The sequence below is a fragment of the Haemaphysalis longicornis genome, unplaced genomic scaffold (assembly GCF_048455015.1).
Source record: "Haemaphysalis longicornis isolate Haplotype H1 unplaced genomic scaffold, Haemaphysalis longicornis Haplotype H1 scaffold_12, whole genome shotgun sequence".
Classification (NCBI taxonomy): domain Eukaryota; kingdom Metazoa; phylum Arthropoda; class Arachnida; order Ixodida; family Ixodidae; genus Haemaphysalis; species Haemaphysalis longicornis.
The window spans coordinates 107,201,241-107,220,437 of record NW_027526225.1 but is presented as its reverse complement, the minus strand read 5'-3'; the positions used below and the strand labels follow the sequence as shown (position 1 = coordinate 107,220,437).

The 19,197-nt window shown below is 48.1% G+C and overlaps 1 protein-coding gene across 17 annotated transcripts in view; it reads right to left on the bottom strand.

The window, feature by feature from the left end:
* The window catches only part of LOC144163204 (uncharacterized), a 1,050,610-nt gene that overhangs the window by 654,896 nt on the left and 376,517 nt on the right, over positions 1-19,197 (bottom strand). For all 17 annotated transcript variants that reach the window (XM_077694043.1, XM_077694044.1, XM_077694046.1 and 14 more), the window contains one exon: positions 15,489-15,533. In XM_077694043.1, coding sequence (XP_077550169.1) covers positions 15,489-15,533 — 45 coding nt within the window. The remainder of the gene's footprint in view (positions 1-15,488; positions 15,534-19,197) is intronic.

Below are 19,197 nucleotides of genomic sequence, written 5' to 3'. Positions count from 1 at the left end.
CTCTCCCCAATCATACCAACAACAACAACAACCCTACCACCACCATTACAACACCCATCACCACCGCCACGCGCGTAACGCCGCTAATGCTCTGCATTTACTCGCGCCCCTCCCGCGGGGGCATGTCGGGGTCTTTTTTATTAACTGCGAATGCACTTCTTAAGCGAGCCTGAATCATCCGCCGCCGTCGTCCGCATAGCAACAGCTGCGGGTGCGCGCGCTCCTCGTCTTCCCTAGCAACGGGGGGAGATGGGCGCGCGCTACTCTCCTCCTCCTCTCTCCGCTCAGTGACTGCGGGTGTTGGGCGCCTCCTCTCCACTTCGGGCGGGAGAGCTCTCGCTCGCGTAGCGGGCGCTCCGCATTCCGACGCGAGAGGGCGCTCGTGTAGCCCTCGCCGTAATGGCGGGCGCTACTCTCCTCCTCCTCTCTCCGCGCAGTGACTGCGGGTGTTGGGCGCCTCCTCTCCACTTCGGGCGGGAGAGCTCTCGTTCGCGTAGCGGGCGCTCCGCATTCCGACGCGTGAGGGCGCTCGTGTAGCGGCCGCGTGGCGCGGGAGGGTATTAGTCGAGCGCGCGCCGTCGTCGAGAGCGGTCGCTGGTCCTGCATCTCGATAACGATGATGGCGGACCGGGCAACGGTACCAGCAATAACGAGTGAAATATCTTTCTTTGTAGTTGTGTGCGTGTGTGTAATCTCTCGACTACTCATTAAGATCACGATATCCACCGTAATCGCGCAATCAACAACCGTGCATTCGCACTTACACACTCTCCCCCTCGGGGAAGTGCGAGGGAATTTTTTTGTAGGTTCGTGTTCTAAAAAAATCAAAGCGTCCTACGAAAAATGTTTGAAACGCGATGATTTCATCCGCCGCAAACCGACTCCAATGAAAGCCCACGGCGGCAGCCGGCTATGCACTGACTGGCCTTGAACCGGCGAGCCTTTTCCCTTTGGCGCCTCGCGACAGAGGGCGCGTCGGTGCTGTCCCCCACGCCGTGACTTTATCGCGCCGCCAGAGCAAGCACAGTTGCGCCTCCTGAATAATTCCTGTTCCGTGCCAAGGACCGTCTTGTGGGCCGACGAAGGACAAAAAAGGGACCCCGACATGCCCCCGCGGGAGGGGCACGAGTAAATGCAGAGCATTAGCGGCGTTACGCGCGTGACGGTGGCGATGGGTGTTGTAATGGTGGTGGTAGGGTTGTTGTACAGCCGCGTACGTACAGCCGCACGTACTTGTTGCCGTCCAGAACGTCCACGGCCGTCCAGAACGTCCACGGTACAGCAAGACTTGCTCGCGCATGTACGAGTCGACGTCGTTGGCGGGGCTGTAGTTGCGGTAGCGTATGACGACGGGTCTCTCGTGGGGGCCGTCGCGCGTAGTGGGTCCAGGAAGTCGCGCTCGAACCGCGCGTCGGGGAGCGCAAAGCCTCGGTAACGTGCCTGCGCGGCCCGCTGACGCGCGCGGGCGGCCTCCGGTGCGGCCTGCCGTCGACGACGCTTGCTCGCGGCTTCCCGTTCTCGTACCGCCGGAATTGCGGCTCGACGATGACACTTCGAAGCCGTGTCGCGCTCGCGAATCGAAGGATCCGCGGCCCGACGCTGACGAGCCGCTGCCGCCACTCGTTCGCGACGCTCGGGTTCCGCGGCTAGACGCTGACGTTGCGCAGACACATCTCGTTGACCGATAGTAGGGTCCGCGGCCCGACGTTGACGCTTCGCCTCGGCTTCTCGTGCACGTAGGTCGGCGTCGGCAGCGCGCTTACGCCGCTTGCGCTCGGCGTCGGCAGCCCGCCGCCTCGCCGCCTTGTCTTCCGCCGACGATGCCGTTGATCCCGAAGATGAAGATGACGATGGCACGATGTCTTGAAATGGTGCCGCGACGCTGAAGTTGGATTGCGTCGCGGTACTAGTTGAAGGTCTTGATTCCATCGCTTAGCAACTGCGACAACCGCGACGAGAAGAGAGCGAAGCAGAACTGGAGTGCGGCTGACGCGCTGACACCCGGGTTTATATTCCCAACGAACGCAGTAGAGGGAGAGGAGGCGGATAGAGAGCGCGCTATCACGCCACCATCACGCCACGACGCGCCCGCACCTGCTGTTGCTACGGTGCTTGAAACGCTGGAGCGCGCGCTGCACCTGTTGTTGCAAGCGTGTTGAGGGCGAGGAGGAGTGGGGGAGAGGGCGCGGCTGCCGTGGTGCGGACGCCGAGTTACGGACGCATAACATCGTGAGTTAAAGAAATGCTCTGCATTTAAAACGAAGGAAGGGGCGCAAACACGACGTGGAGTTGAGGGAGTCTTTTAAATGTAGAGCCAGCAAAAGCCATAATAATTTTGGTTTAGAGGCACGTAAGGAGATTTTATAGCCCGAGAGATAAATATGGCCATTTAATGATTAAATTTTAGTAAAATTAGTATGGTGATTTGACAAACCGCTTGCATATGTTGTGGGAACGATATCGTCAGGGTAGAAGTTCTAGAAGAACAGGCAAGAATTATGTTTCTTTTCGGTGCAAGCCCATTATTCTGGTCACGTTCTCATCAACGCCGTGCTAATAAAATCAAAGCCAGGGTACAGAAGTCGAGCGACCCTGGAAACAAAAAGGAGTATTGCAGAAATTTGATGGGGTTGTAAAGCTAATAAAAGGGCTTCCTTTGCTTAGTGATGAGATGAAATGCGACCAAATGACCTGAAACAGGACCTCACATAAAGGCGAACGCACTCTTTTTGTATATCGGAGAAACCTCCCGTCACAGCCCTCGAGCAAAATATTGAAAGCCGACTCTAGAAAAATCGCCGTGAAGCAAAAAGGGTTGAAATCGCAGAACCGGACAACCTACCGATTGCGAAAGTGTTTTACCGGGCGCCGACACTCTCGACGAGTGCGTGGAGGTGTGCCGCATGCGGAGCACACATACGCATAACCAAACAAACAGAACTTAAAAAAAGAAGACAAGGAAACAAATAACAGATCAGTAGGCAAACCAGCAACCCTATAACTTTTAGAGATCACTTGCTGTTTGCGTGTCATTGAAGGCAAGGAAAGAAGATGGACATACAAAGAAAGGAAAAGCTGCTGTGGACCCGAAGAGCTCATCCCAGCACCTTTTGTGTGATAGGTTGAAGAACGTCGGCATTTACGCGTTCGTGTGCAGATACGAGACATTACTCGGCTAGCGGTGGGGTGGTTTCAAGAAAATTAAATCTGCTTCTGCAAGATAAATCCTGAAGAAAACGGTTTGAGTCGGACAACTCAAACGGTAGCACATGTTGCTTGTTGAGTACTGCGCAACATACGCCATAGTAGAAACTGGGGCAATCTGTCATTTCTCATTTAGTGTAACGTGAGCGCTCTTAGCATCGAGTAGATGTGACCATCAAAGTAACACTATGACTGCTTGGACGGGACAGACAGACAGACAGACAGACAGACAGACAGACAGACAGACAGGCAGACAGACAGACAGACAGACAGACAGACACACAGACAGACAGACAGACAGACGGACGGACGAACGGACGGGGAGACCGACCGACAGACAGACAGACAGACAGACAGACAGACAGACAGACAGACAGACAGACAGACACCCGCCGCGGTGGCTCAGTGGCTAAGGCGTTGCGCTGTTGAGCACGGGGATGCGTGTTCGATGCTTGGCCGCGGAGGCCACTTTTCGGTTAGAGGCGAAAAGCACAAACACCCGTGTGCACGAGATTTCGACGCACGTTAAAAATCCCGAGGTGGTCAAAAATATTCCGGATCCCTCCACTACGGCGCGCTTCATCACCTGCGTTGCGGCGGCGCGTTTAAATCCTGAAATCAATCCATCAAATCAAATCAATACAGACAGACACAAGGAATGTTGACGCGTATGAATCTTGACAGCGGTGCTAGTAGTTAGGAATGGTTTTGGACTTTTATGCTTTGTGCAAGCCGTTTTCTGCGAAAAAGCGCTGTTGTAGTTGTTCGGTGAAAAAAGTGGCTGATACAATAAAGACTGAGAAAATTACCAAAAGACCCAAATACAAGAAGAAAAACGAACCCATGCGAATATTTCTGCCGTACTAAGTAATCGCATCTACGAATGATCTAAATGCATACCGATACGTGGTTTCTGAGATAAAGGTATACTTTTGTACTCCTTCATCGAGATTGATGCGTCTATTGTCTTAAGCAGAACCTTTTCTCTTCCGCGATTTTCGATTAACCATTTTTACGCAATTGAATCCCGGTTTCACTCACGCGCGGTGTGTCCAGAGATCTTATCAGACCTTTTCGGTCGACCAACCCGTCTATAGAGAAATGCATTAGCTTTTCGACAGAGTGCCACCCATCCCACCAATAAATATTTCTTTTTATTAATTGCGTCTTGCGCGAGTGACCTTGTAAAAACCTGCGTTGTGTGCTGTGAAAAAATGCTGTTCTCTCTCTCATGCGTGATCCCATGGGGTTGGAACCCGGGTCGGCACAGAAGAAGCCCAGTGCTCGACCAACTATGTTATCTGCGCACGTTGCCAGCCAAGACCCAAGTTGTGGTAGTGCTTGTTGTACCTGTCCTCGTGACACATACACACTGGGGTGATTTGTTAGTAATCCGTAGCTTTGAGGAGCAATGGGCCCGCTTCACAAAAAAATTGGCTCCAATCCGCGCTGTGAACTTTGTTGGAAAGCAAAGCTTGAAATGACACCCACAACATTTGCCCATGCGACGTCACTTTAATTCACACACGTGGCTCTACAAATTAAAACATCCCCCTCGCGAGGGGCACGATCAAATGCAGAGCATTTCCGCGGGAACCCAACGCGGCGAGAGAGGGTGTTGCGCACGTCCCCACTTGTTGTGCGCCCCAACCGAAAGCGGCGAGAGAGGGTGTTGCGAGCGGAAAGAAGGCGAGGAGGACGCGGGGAAAGGGCGCACCTGTGGCCGACGGTTGAATGAGTCAAGGATATAAGGCGCGTTCGTTACCTTCCGTTCTGTGTCGGCTTTGTGGAGCAGTCGGTAGAGCGCCGTGTACATTGCTTTCCGCCCGCAGAGTCGTGGGATCGAAACCTGGCGCCGGAAGGTATTATTTTTTTATATAGTGTAGGGGGAGCGATGCGGACTACGGACGCCAACGCGGGTGACATCGTGAGTTACTGAAATGCTCTGCATTTAAAAAGTGAAACTAGAGATTCTGGCAGCCGTTACCTGGGATTCGTGGGGGCGCGTCCCGAACGCAGAAGCAGCGTCAGGCACGGCCGGGCTACGGCGGGGGACGCCGCCGCTGTAGGCCAAGTGTGCGTCGGCAGAAAGAAAACGGAGAGGAGCGTCTCTCGAAGGGTGACACCGCCTAACATACCCATCCTGAAGTCATAGCTAGGGGCTACCACCGCGCGACACTAGCACAGACACGGAAATAATTCGGCATGTGAGCCTAGTGATTCTCATTTATACCAATTTAAACTAGTTTTTTTTAATTGCGAAAGTTTGCTCTGCAGCATAAAACGGTGGAGGCGAGTGTGTTTAAATGTACGTAAACAGGAAGTTTTCACTAAGAAATTCTAAAAGGCTCCGGTGATACGGCCCAAAGAGCCAGCGTCTGTAGTCGGGAGGTCGGCCTTTGTTGAGTCCCACACTATAAGTACTTGTTGTCGGGAACGTTGGAGGCCACGGCAAGTCCACAGAAGATGGTGAATGTCTGCGGTCGATGCCGACGTGGTGCAAAATGGGCATGTCCGGCCAAACGGAGCCCGTCGATCCGGGGGCCAGGTGTGGGTGACAGCTGGTGTAAGAGCAGCCCCGACGCGAATCCTTCGTAGCGCCACCTCCTCACGGCGGGTGAGCCCACCAGGGAGGTTTGATCCACACGGTGGAATAAGTGCGCGTGTGGAGCGCCGAAGGTCTTCTTTGTCGGTGGCCAACTTTGACATTGCGTCAACTGGAAATAAGGGCAGTGGATGCGTCGTTGGAGGTATACGGGTCGCCGCATCCGCCTGTTGCTGTCCAGGGGTCGATGTCCTCTGGGCCCAAGTAATCTTCACTCTGAAACTTAGGGCCGCAGCCTTCGCGTGGATGGTTTGGGACATGGGCACTTGATGAAGTACTTTCCGGAGGTCTCGGACTGCTTGCATTGAATCTGTAAAGATGTTGACAGGTTGCGATTGCTCTGGCCTCAGCAACTCTATAGTCGTCAAGGCGTCGAAAATCGCTTTGAGCTCAGCAAGTGTTGACGGGGGCCTCTGAGGGGCGTAGTAATGGCAGGTTTGACAAAACTGCATGGCTGGGTTTACGACGGCTGTGGTAACAAGGCTTCCTGAAATACTGGCGTCGACGTAAAACGTATCTTGGCCAGCACTGGATGAGAGTTGCGGCGCAACACGGCTTGACCGATCCAGAGGCTTGCAGTCAGTAATTAATATTCGGGTCCAAGGAGGGGGTTCTGGAGAGGGATCCGGCGGCGTGTTAGTTTGGAGGCCCATATACCACCTTAAAGCAGCCACAGATGTGCACACCTGCGCTTTAAGAGATCGTGCCTGTCGCCGCTGGTGAACCAACTCATCTATCGTGTTAAGGCCAGCTTCTTCCTGTAGTGTGGAGATGCGCGTTAAGCGAGGAAGGCAGGTAATAGTCCTCATGGCTTCTCTATTGATGGCCTCTAGACGATCCCATTCCGCCCTTGTCATGTACTGAAACTGAGCCTGGTACGTGATACGTTGCTGCAGGATTGCACGTACGAGAAGCCGAGCCATCTCTGTGCGAGCTCCTCCCGATTTCATGGAAATCCGGCGAACTAGATGTAGCAGTTGAAGGGCGCGCCGGCGAGCTTCCCGGAGCCATGGCGTAGCTGAGCCGGAGGCCGCAACGTCCAGGCCAAGGATGCGGTGACAAGTAACTTTCGTCACTGGCTCGCCATCAAGATTTAGTAAAATGGGTCGGTTTTGCAGTTTTTGTCGAGCCCTTCGATTGGCGACGATAAGTAACACTGTCTTATCTCGGGATAGCATGAGTCCCACGCGTTTGCACCACGTGTCAACCATATTTAAAGTACTCTGAAGAGCGTGTTCTTGATCCGCAATGTCTGGAAGTGTCGCCTGTGGTGTTCTTTATAGAGTCATTTTTAACACACCGCACATTTTCAATTTAAACTAGTTAGTTGAGTAAGTTCGAGAAGTGCGGGAAAGCTGAGGGAACTTTTATAATAGCTATTTAGCATAACCAGTTGCTCCTTACGCCTTCTGTAATACGTCTTAAAACACAACCTTATTGGTATTCACCAATTTATAAAACGGTGTCACATTTGTGGCAAGCAGTGCTGAAAAGGTAGCGTTTCTCAAGCGGCCAGATGTCTGTATGTGGTCTCTACAGTGTTTTTTCCCGCCCTGCGAACCAAACCTTGACGTATGCTCGACGTACGACCACTAATTCCGCCGGGCCCGGCTTACCCAGGAGGTACATTCGAACACGTTAACCAAGCCATGCGAAGGTAGCTCTCAATGCAAGCGAAGCTGAGCCAAAACAGGCCTAAAACAACCGTCGCTAAAGCAGATGACAAAGCCGTCCCACCGACGCACCCGATGGTGTGAGCAGGCACTTGCGCGCGGGGAACGCTGGGTAACCATTGCCCGCGCCATCTACACTGTGCTCAATGAGTGATAACCGTCCTCCCGTTCCCCAGCCTCGTTGGGAATTTCTCGTCACGCACGCCACGATGGAACCATTAGCTGGTAGAGCTAGAAATCTTTCTTTTTAAAAGAAACAGAAATCTATGAAATGGAAAATGCAAGAGACGTCAATACACTGTTATTGCAAAAAGTCCTACGCGGCTTTGGCAAGCCAGATTTTTCTCATATTTCAATAAGGAAATTAATCATCTCATCATTTTCGTCATCAAGTTGTTAAAAGCCTCCTCAGGCTTTCTCCTTCAAAGTACGGAAGTATACTTAACGGCCCCGATGAATTTTTAACAGGGTAACTCTTGAGAAAATCGTTTGTGTACGGTGTCCGAAGTTAAAAATACCAATAAAAGGCTGAGCGCTCGTGCCCGTGTGCTTAGAACGCTCGTCACGTTCGTCAAGCTATAGCATAACCACTTATGGAGATTGCCCAATAATGGCAACGACAACAAAAAGAATTCAACGTTCGCCGCATGCCTCGAGCGCACGTTCGTCAAGCCAAGCATATCAACTTACGGAGATGGGCCAACAATGACAACAAAAAATTCACCCCACCTCCCCGGAGGGAATCGTGGGGAAATGCGAATGCATTTCTTTTGCGCGAGAGTGCGCGGAATTTATAATTAATGAGGAGACGGTGATTTGTAGCGTAACCATTTATTTAACACCTGTTTGTGTTGTCGTTGTACTTGACGGCCACGATCACTGCCTTGTGGTCGGTAAAGTGCACAGTCAAAGGGTCTTTGAGAAGCATGCGGGCGTGGGAGAGTGGGGCGAGCGTCGAGAGGAGAAGCACCGAAGCACCGCGCCTACCCTCGCCTACACTCTCCCACCGGGCGAGCTCCCGCGATACGAGCGCCCTCACACGCCCGAGCGCGCTCCTCCTCTCCACTCACTCGCCGCTGATCCGCCCGCACCACCTGCTCCGGCTGCTAGGGGAGAGGAGGAGCGCTGCGCGCTCGCAGCTGTTGCTATGGGAGAGGGGGTGAGAGCGGAGAGATAACACCTGCCGGCGCGTGGACGCCGCACGGCGCCTGACATGGCTCGACTAAGAAATGCATTCGCATTTAAAAAACTCTTGAGTTCGGTGTATCGTGGCAACACTTGCTCGGAACGAGAAAGACATGTCATAGCGTACGTTCCTTGTTCGTTCATCGTCATGTCGTCGTGCGCATGCGCTCTATACCGTATAAGAGGGGCGACTTGAATGTCGAAGCTTCTGTAGGTGATCATTGGCTCCTCATGGTCCGGCCGCGGATAGTTAGCGTGGCCGAGAAAGAGGCCGCAATTCGAGACGCTCGGCGTGCAAAGCATCCGCTAGACACGATAAGTCGCGCTTGCAGAGTGGCGTACGAAAACGTCGTCGAAAAGAACATGCTCACCATTGCCTTGCTCAACATAGGGACATTGAAATGCCATGACGGCAACGTCAATTACGACACCACAACGGTACTAAAACTCAACTTTGTGTCGGTCAGTGATCAACTGCAACAACTTCGCCATTCAAGTCTTTCGCGTGAAAGCAAGCTTCCCTGAATTTTTGTGTGGCAGAAATGGTTTTGCCAATAGGACAGTCCACGGCGAGCTTAAATCTGCTTTAAAAAATCGACGCCTGAATTGTGACGGAAGAAAGAAGCGGCTCCGAAAACGTACCAGGTTTCTCCAAGATATCGCTCGCATGAAAAATGTTCAATACTAGTTTTGATACTTAATATACGACTTGGTTCAAGGTACCTTAGCACAGAGTCAGGAAATGAAGAGTGGGTGTTTTTGTTTTCAACACCCATGTAGGCTCCAGATGTTCCCAGCGCTACAGAAACAATATGTTCTAAATAGGCGTGCGATCAGTGCGAACGCAGGAAAATTACACTGAATGGAGCAAACCTCTATTGCATTCATTACAGGAGAAGAGGGAAGTGAAGGAAGGGGCAGTGAGAGGTAAAATGGGTAGAGTAGGAATGAAGTTACGTCACAAGGTTGGCAGAAGACTGTAGTCTTTCGACAACATCTGCCGCGACGTAAGCGGATACACACCAATTTTTGAGGCGTCCCCTGAGCTTAAGAGAGAACAAAAACGTAAAGTAACACAATGCGCACCAGCCTTACTTAGTGTACTCACTGTTTTCTGCAAAGCTAGCTCGAACGCTAAACCCGGCGTGCCTTCTGCACAAACTTTACAAGAAGCAACTGCAAGCTCCTTAAGTCGTTGATTTCCTAGGGGACTTGGCTCACAGAAACGGAAGTCGCAGTGACGCACTCTTCACAAACGTGCGGTTCTCTTCCAAGTTTTGCACAAGACTCCGTGCTGTCTAGAACTCAAGCAAGAAATTTCCGAAACTCACTCGCGCGAGAGCCCCGGGCAGATTGCGCTCCAGTGACAGCCGCCGTTTGCCTGCTGTGGTTTCTTCGTGAATGAATACTCAACGCACAGCAAAACGCAAGCTACGTTTCGTAATTACGGAGCACAGTTACATTAAAGCAGTCCAGAAAAGTGCCGCACTTTTAGGAAGAAAAGGTAGGTTAAAGCCAGGATTTCGTGCCTAAACAGTCATTTTTTATGCACAATAGGATGAGCGCATGGGCTTGACTTGGAGCGGCACTAATTCCCCTGTATGCAGGTTGAAGGATGCCAGAGGCCAGGAACGCTGCAAAAGCATTCGCTGCAAAAGCTTTTGAGAGCCGGAATCCTGATGAAACGCACCATAAAGACGAATTCAGCGCCGTGCTTTACGTTTCCGCGTCCTCCAGTCGAGCCCCACGCAGTAGAGGCTTTTGTTAACCACCCCACATTCGTTGAAACAGAAGTTTTGGGTTATTTTTGCGTGTGAATTGGAAGGACCTCAAACCTAGCGGCTTGCAAGTTGCCTGTCTTCACAAAGGAGATCTAACCAGTCGTGGTACCCGCTCAGAAGCAAAGCCCCTCCGGCTCTTCTAACACTGTTATCTGGGGCTCGGGGCTCTAACCGGGGCTCGGGGCTGTCTAACCGGGGCTCGGACTTTGTCAAGTGCATTAATTTCACTTTTTTTCCGAGCCCCCCGCTTGTCGGAAATAAAGTTTTATCTTTATCATATCTTTATTTTTATCTACACAGGAAGCCGATGTTGCGCCACAATATTCGGCCTCCAAGGTGATTCTCCGAGAAGCCAAAGCCGGACACGATGTTGGCACCTTGTTCAGTAACCATAAAACCGGTGTTGAACTTGCTGATTGGGAATGCATTAGATCCGACTACGGCCCTTTCGTGCAACCGGTTTCCACCCTGACTGCCTTCCAGACCCGCAGCGCTGGGTTCATGGACAATTTCATAGAAACCTTCTGGACTTCATACACGAAGCAAACTTGTTCGTGTACCTGTGAACTCGTGTACCGTTGTGCCGCAAGGAAGACTTTTGAATTAAAAAATTCCGCAGAAATTCAGAGGATTTTCTACTAATGCGTAGCACTCTTATACCGCCTCTTTTGAGTGTGAGTTTTCTCCATCCAATTTTTTTTATTTTTTTCTAAATCCTCTCCAATCAATTATCTCCAATGCTATAATAACGACTACAGGTGAAACTTTTGCGAAATCTTCATTATTGTGGAAATGCAGGATGTTACACGGTTCGCCATGTTCCGTAATTATTTTATATTTTTATTGTTTCTTTAGTTTTTCAAAATTTCGTTCGACGAATTATGTCCATTTACACTATTACAACGATTACACGTGGGATTTTCGCGAAATCTGCATTATTGTGGAAATGCTATGCGGTGTACGTTTTGCCGTTTTCCATAATTATTTTATATTTTTTAGTTTTTAGTTTTTCAAGATTTCGTGCGGCCACTTATCTCCATTTATGCCATTATAGCAATTACAGGTGGAACTCCCGCGATATCTGCATTTTTGTGGTAATGCAGGGCGTTATACGTTCTTGGCTGTGGGGGTGCTCGGCAAAGAATGCGACGCATTAAAACGACTCGCTGTAATGCAGCATGTATGGTCAACCTAAAAATCAAACGCTCGAGAAGGGAGTAAATAATGCCAGACGTTCGGCGCAAAGGTTCAACTACTCTTGTTAATAAACCCTCATATCTGTATAAAACATCGACAATTTCAATAATCGCATCAAACCATTGGGAAGAGAAAAAAAGCAGCTGCAAGATTTGGGGACAAGTTATATCGGAACGAGATAATATTTTGCGAAACACAAGGTTTCCTTCACGACGTGACTGCGCATGAAGGCTGGAATCAAACGCACGTATGTGTACATAACTAGCCCGCGAGTCGATCTGCGATTTATTCATCTGACAGCAAATTTTGCGCAGTGCCACCGTGATGTTCCAGTACAGCCGGTAAAACGCTTGTCTATAACAGCGATTTCAACTTCAACCAGCTACATCCGAAAACTACCGAAACATACTCGTTCCAAACATGTCGGAGGCAAAAGCGAAGGGCTAAGACTTCAGAATTCCGCAGTAGTTTTATTCAAATCCCGCTCCGGCGGGGCAGGATAGGGCTGAGAGTACGAACGCTGTGTTATAGACAAGCCTTTTACCGGCTGTACATCTTTACACCGGACCTTACTTCAAGTAGAATTTTATCGCAAAAGCTGCTTTTGAAGTTTTGTCCGCTGCAAAAACAAAAACAAAAAACACACAGGGATGTAAATTTGGTGCCGCTGCTGGTGCGTCCGTAAACGACGTGGACGGCACCGTTCAGTGTTCCCGTGTAATTCGTTAGGTGGGCCTATTATACCACAGTGATGACGCTGGTACTTCACTGGCTCAAAAGGGTTTCTGTGGACGCACAACAGAGGGACATGAGAGAGGCAGAGATAGAAACAAAGTCTTTAGTTTGGAGTAATAGGTCAGTCCTGCAGAATACTGGTCTTGCTACTTCCGATCGTAAATGACAGTAATGAAGACTATACTAGAACATAGAAACAAACTAACTATTAGATCATCCCTAGTGAAATGCGAAATATTGTGAAAAGGAGAGTCGAAAGTTGGCCTTCAGTTTAGAGCTCAATTGGGAGCCAAGAAGTTCTCTAGTACTCCGGTTCTTATTTCCTGATCAAACCCAAATTTGGAAAACGTGGAAATAGGGTCCGACGGGATGTCACTGGGCGTAACGCCAAAGGCGGAGCCGAAAAATTTGATGATGTCATCACGACATTACCCGCGACTTCAATCTAGTGCAGTCAGGCTGCAGGGGGTGTGCTACTAGCCGATACTGTGGACGAAGAGAGACGGAAACTAGCAGACCAGACTCGTTTACGCCCAGGCGGGACGGCATGCGGCGCGGCGCGTGATTGTACAGTTAAACCTGAATGTAACAAACCTCTTTGTAACGAATTCCTGGATTTAACGCCGTTTTTCAATTCCCCATAGCCAGCCCCATTGGAACCAATATTTTTGCGACCTCTATGATACGAAGGCGTTGCGACGGTTCGCCTTAATGTAATGAATTCTCTACGCTGATGAACCGTTGCTTTTTGCACTTTTTCTGAAAAATCGGCGGGATAAATTCCCTAATTTAATGAATTTCGTCCGCACCGCCAAGTACCATGCGTTCCCACATGTGAGTGTGGTGTCGATTAGGTGCTACGCCTGCCTGCCGGCGTGCAGTCACGCGTCTCCATTGCCACGTCCGCGCCACTACTATCTGTGGTGTCGGTTCATCGGTGGTCAGTTCTGCTTCCAGAAAACGAGGAGTCTTGTCTTTCGAAGGCAAGCTCGCAATTTTAAATGCTTTCTCCACTGGCGAGAAAGAGGAACGTAGCCGCCCGGTACAGTATACCAGGTAGCAACGCTGTCGCTAATGTTGAAGGCGGAAAAGAGCATCAAGTTCGCTAAAAGGCATTCTTCAGCACAAGTTTGGTCCTTGAAACGGGTTAACGCACCAAAAGTATCAAAAACTAAAAATGATAGTTAAGTTACGTTTGTGCATACGGGGTTGAGCGAGATTGCTTCTTTAAAGTGCCGTGTAGTGACTAAGCTCTTGGAAAAATAGCAGGTTCAAATCACGCCGTTTTTTCACCGTGGAATAAATTCCCGGAGGGTGAGCTCGCCGTCAACGAGGTCTAGCATTTTGGTTTCCCTACTCTTTCATTCACGCGAACTTAGCTCTAAACCTGCATATAATGAAAACCTGCATGTAATGAAAAATTGAGAATTTCTGTCACGTTCGTTATATCAAGATTTAACTATGAATATGTTTCGGCTATTTCTGAAGAAATTTACAGTCGTGGTTTGTCTGCCCTTGCCAACCAAGAAGCTGTGGGTGTAGCAACAATGCCCCTAAGCGTTGGAAACCTCCCCTTCCCCGGTGGACAAATTCAAGGAGCTTCCTGCGTAAACTAGCGCCATCTGACTGTCCCCTTTAAACATTCCCTGTATTCTCTTGAGCAAATGCCTAAAGGAGCCCGCCGTTTCGCCTCTGTGACCGTGAAGTGAAGTCATTGGTTTTAACGCTCTAACGTCTTAGTTCACTGAGAAATTCAAGGTCGGAGCTAAGGCGCCAGCATAGCTCTGAACCTAAAGAATAAAATTACACCAGCATGCACAAACCGCCACACCAATGACCAAAATAACAATTCCTAGTACAGCTTCAAAATTTATTTTGTAAATTTCATTAAATGAATTTGACACTTCATCGAAAGCTGCCCACCTATGGGTCAAACTTCCCATCTTGCTCTATATTTGGGACTGGTGTTAGAAGGAAAGGAGTTAGAATAAGCGAAATCCTGAAAAAGAAAAAGAATCCCGAACAACTCGGTCCAAAATAATAAATGATGTCGTCTGCCCAGAGGCCAACTGCAAGAACGGGCGATGATTAACTTGATCGCTCGAAATCCGAAAGCAAAATATTGGACACCCCCGGAAACTACGCAACCGGTATCCGGGAGACCGGAAACACCGTCATTACGCCCCTAGGAGAGGCAGCAGAGCCGTGGCAATTGCCGTAATTGTTGGAGGAGCGATAAATCATGGCCTCCAAACAAGGAGTCACGGCTCTGCTTCTTAGAACCCACACCCCAACAGACACGCCTAATTTTCCTGTTTCAGTGGAAGCAACGGGCCGATCTGCTCCTCTTTTCTGAGGCGTGCTTCCTTTGTTAGCTGCTTTTCATTGTCACTGGGTCATCTTTCATGACCGGTCACGGAAAAGCCAAGTAAGTCTACAGATATCAATAAAGACAAGCAGTCATTGTTGGAGATAAACTTTAAACAGTTATCCAAGCGCTGGGGTAAGATGATCTAGCTAAGCTGAAGCATCCACGACACAGATAACGTTTCAATGTCTGTGGCTACCCATGCACGCGGCGGTATCATCAGAAACGAAAATATCCCTAGGGTCATTCCGCATAGCGATTGGGATACACTCTAAGGTGGGCTATCTGGCAAGCAATTTGTGACGTTATTAAAAGGACCTTGCAACACTTCTCCGGCCTTCTTGTTTAAACTGTATCGGTCGGCGCAACCGTTCTTCCCATCTACTCCACCTCAGCGTGCACCGATTCAGTAGCTGACGTATCGTGCTGAATATCTCTAACTGGGCGTCTCCTACGTCTAGTTATACAGGTAGGAGACGACCGCTTCTGTCCTGCTGCCAGGCATACGGCAGTAATATCAATCCTTAGCCGAAACCATCGGATCTAACAATTCCTTGGAGAAATTAAGTAACGAAGGTCATGGTGCGCACTGAAAATTCGAATTTGTAGGGAAAAAAAACCATCGCCACTAAGCAACCCCTGTGTCCTGCTGACGTCAGCAAAACTATGTCGTGATGTTTTATCAGCCCCGACCAATGCAGTGTAGTAATAGATGACATCCATGGCTTTAACCTACTTACCTTCGTGAAACCCCAGCTCTTCTCCAGATTCCTCAAGTCGAAGAGCTGCGAAAGAAGCGCAATAAGAATGAACACGACAAAATCACGAGAGGGCAAATAAATCGACGCGAAGGCGAACATGTCGACATACGGCCGCTATGCAAACAAGCAAAAGGCGAGTTTATCGTAACCCTATCCACTATCCACATACATCTATATAGCCCAGAATAATGGCCTCTTGAGAAACTTTCCCCGCTGATATACCTGGCCACTGCCATACACAATTTCCATCTGGATGTTCTGATATCCCGCTCTTAACCAGTATTCACCTACTACCGAGACATCCAGGCTAACAGGCGTTTTTAACCCGAAGCGAAATATATCATTGAATTTAATAGATTTCTTCTAAGCATAAAAGTAACTACGTTCATTTCACATTGCAGTACACACCCTCCTCAACTTATAAAAGCGTCCGTTATTTTTTTTTTGTTGTTGTCCTACCGAAACAAAGATCATTAGACACTTCTTCGCGGGAGTAGGCAAGACGAGCATTTCGCGTGCAATGAGGTTATGTAATGGAGTGCGTAACGTGCAAAGCGTGTATCGGTTTAATTTTTCACGTCCTTCGTTTAACTTTTGCACTTTGCACGTTACGGCATTGAGTACCGACTGGCCCAGAATATAATATTATTCAGCAAAATAAAAATGCGCCCTGCATACTTATGATCTTTACGAGTCTGGACTGTTGGTTAGAGAACACTCATAAATTAAGGAACTATGAATGCCGCATTCCATGAAGTCGCCCGTGAACACTTGATGTAACAATCATTCTAATAGGTTAAAGAAAAGGACGAAAGGATCCCGAAATAAAAGAACACATTATAAAATATACCCGAGTGCAGTGGCGTCGGAACTATATTTCCTCCAGTGGGAGCGAAGAATATGCTACCATACGAATAGTCATCACCATCATTATTATTACTATTGTTATTTAAATAATATGATGATCGCTTATTTTCTTTGGGCACTTTTACAGGGTCTGAATAGTGGTGCTGCAATGACTAGAATACTTAATACCAATCATTCCACCAACATAAACCCAAATCAAACCCAATCAAATATTCATTCAGCGTCACCGATGCTGAAGAGCAAAGTAAAAAAAAAAGTTTCTTTCTTGAGAGAAAGATGGTTAGAATTCGGAAATTTCTTCCATGCTACCTGAGTTGAAGGGAAAGTCCAAAATGCGAACTGCTTCGACGGTGTCGGAATGCCGCAATGGAATAGACATCGGCTTCATAACGCTAGGGACCACCGTTTGATTCCAAACACAGGAAGCGTTTGTTTCACAAAGTCAATTCATGTGGCCTCGCTTATTATCACCATTGTTTGTGAAACCCATTCAGTAAAGTTGGCTTTTCTGCAATGCGTTTGGCGCGACGAACGGCGCCATGAGGGAAGGATTGAAATTTTCCCTTGAAAAGGCCAGTTAAAAGTAGCACGCACGATTGCATGCCTTTTTATTTATTTGCTAAAAAGATTACTGGACAAATTAATGTATAGAAAAGTAAAAATAAGTAAAAGCGATACACACTCCCTGCACATTTGTATACAAGCCTCCTAACCACTATCATACTACCAGACATGTACGTTCATGCTACAAATGAAGGCTTACACGACGGATATTGACACAGCAAAAGAGTTAAACACACAAATAAGGTGAAAAAGGAAGTTATGGCATGCGCTAAAATGTACCCGTAAGGTTAGTGTAATGAAATTGTAATGTTCCGGTTTAATATTTGGGGAATTCAAAATTGAACCCTGAGTGTCCTATAATTAGAGTACTTGTATGCGCAACGGATCATTTATTTTAATTTTGTACCGATTATTTATGATTTGTCTGTAAGAAAATTACAGTGGCATGATACGGACGCAATCATATCTCGTAATATACACATGCACAGATAACGTCTCTGCTGACAACCTGTAGAGCGTGAGTAATGATGGGATTTGTGCGACCCGCTTGGGGAACCAGTATTTTGTTAGGAATCTGAAATGGTTAGCGTGAAGAGATATTGGTCATACTGTCCTGTAGAGCTGGCCAGTATCATGATAGTATAAACGCGGCAAAAAGGGCAAAGCCAATATGCCATCTATCCTTTGAATGATACCGCAGGCGTGGAATATTTGAAACTGGAGATTAGCTTGTCAAATGCTCCATACGAAGGCATTTCTGCTGAAGACGGGGAACGTCGAATTCCCTATTTTATTTGAATTGGAGGCGTTCATACAGACGAAAAATATCATAAGATTAGTGACCACTGCCACCGGGATTTCGACTGAATATCATATGATCGCTAGGCATTCCGCCTTCTACAAATAAACCTATAGCCCCAGGTGGCTCCGCAAAGTTATAGCATTCCTGGAGCCGTCTGGGGTTCAGTGGAAATCTTGAGGTGCCCCTTGACTGGGTGAGGCATGCCACCCCCTATGTAAAAGAGGGCGAGCATCACTCCCCCCCCCCCACCCCCATCTGTTCCGACGCCCCTGCCCTCGTGCGAACAGGTTCCCGTGCACTTTGCGAAGTTTTTATTAAAACTTGAATATTTGGACTACCTTGTAGTATCTTGCATTATTACCCGGTCTTAAGTGGCTACCCTGCACGTTAAACATTGTTTGTAATAACCAATTTATTATGGTATGCATCACCTATGTTAACTATTAATCTTGTATATTCATACAATTGTAACAATTTTTGTTTAGACATTTGGTTAGCTTTCATTGCGTATGTAATCAACATCTTATTTGTGTACATACTAAGTGTGCTTGCTTGTTCTGCTTTTATCATATATTCGATGTGTTCGTTTTTTGGCTCTAGTGCAGAGTTCTTGCACAGTTCTGTTTTCTTTGAATGCATCCATTGCTTTCCGATGTATACTCCCGGACCGGTGGCCTCGTCAGGAGATGTAAGAGTCTCCTTCTACCACGTCTCGTGGACATAGCTACATGCATTTATGTCTGAAATAAATTGAAATTGAAAAAAAAAATGTTGAGGTGTGTTTATTTATTCCGTGCCATGTTAAGTAATATGTTTTAGCTTACAATGCTCTCGCGTGTACTGTAATTTCCCGTTCTTGTACTTTTGTTTGTTTCGTTTTATTATTGTATATTTTATTGACTGGTAGTGTTCTTGTTCGATATGCTTGTATATAGGATACGTGATATGTATATAAGTGATGTATTTTCGAAAGTAACCTATGTTTATATTTAAGAACAACCGTATATCCAGTCAGTGTATCTTTATAGGAATCTTCACTTTTCTATAGAAACCTGAAGACATTTAAATGTAACGTTATAGATAAAGACACCTATAGAAATGTCGATACGAATAGCTAAAGCCAACCACAGAAAATGAAGGAAGCTCACACTAACGCGTAAGGCTTGAATGTACCGAAGCTGTAGGCAACCTTAAAGACCATCACGGTGGTTTAAGTCCACCATTGCAGCCGATTAGCTTCTCCTTCGCTGTCGCAACGACCTTTACTCCGTCATTGTTGCTGTAATTGTGAGCTTCCTTCATTTTTTTGGAAGTGATCATTTGACATCACATTGAAGGGGCGCACGCTATGACGTGTCTTTTTCGTTCCGAGCAAGTGTTGCCACAATTAAGGCGAACGTTGGAGTCTTTCTCGTTCCGAGCGGGTGTTGCCACGATTGAGGCGAACGCTGAAGA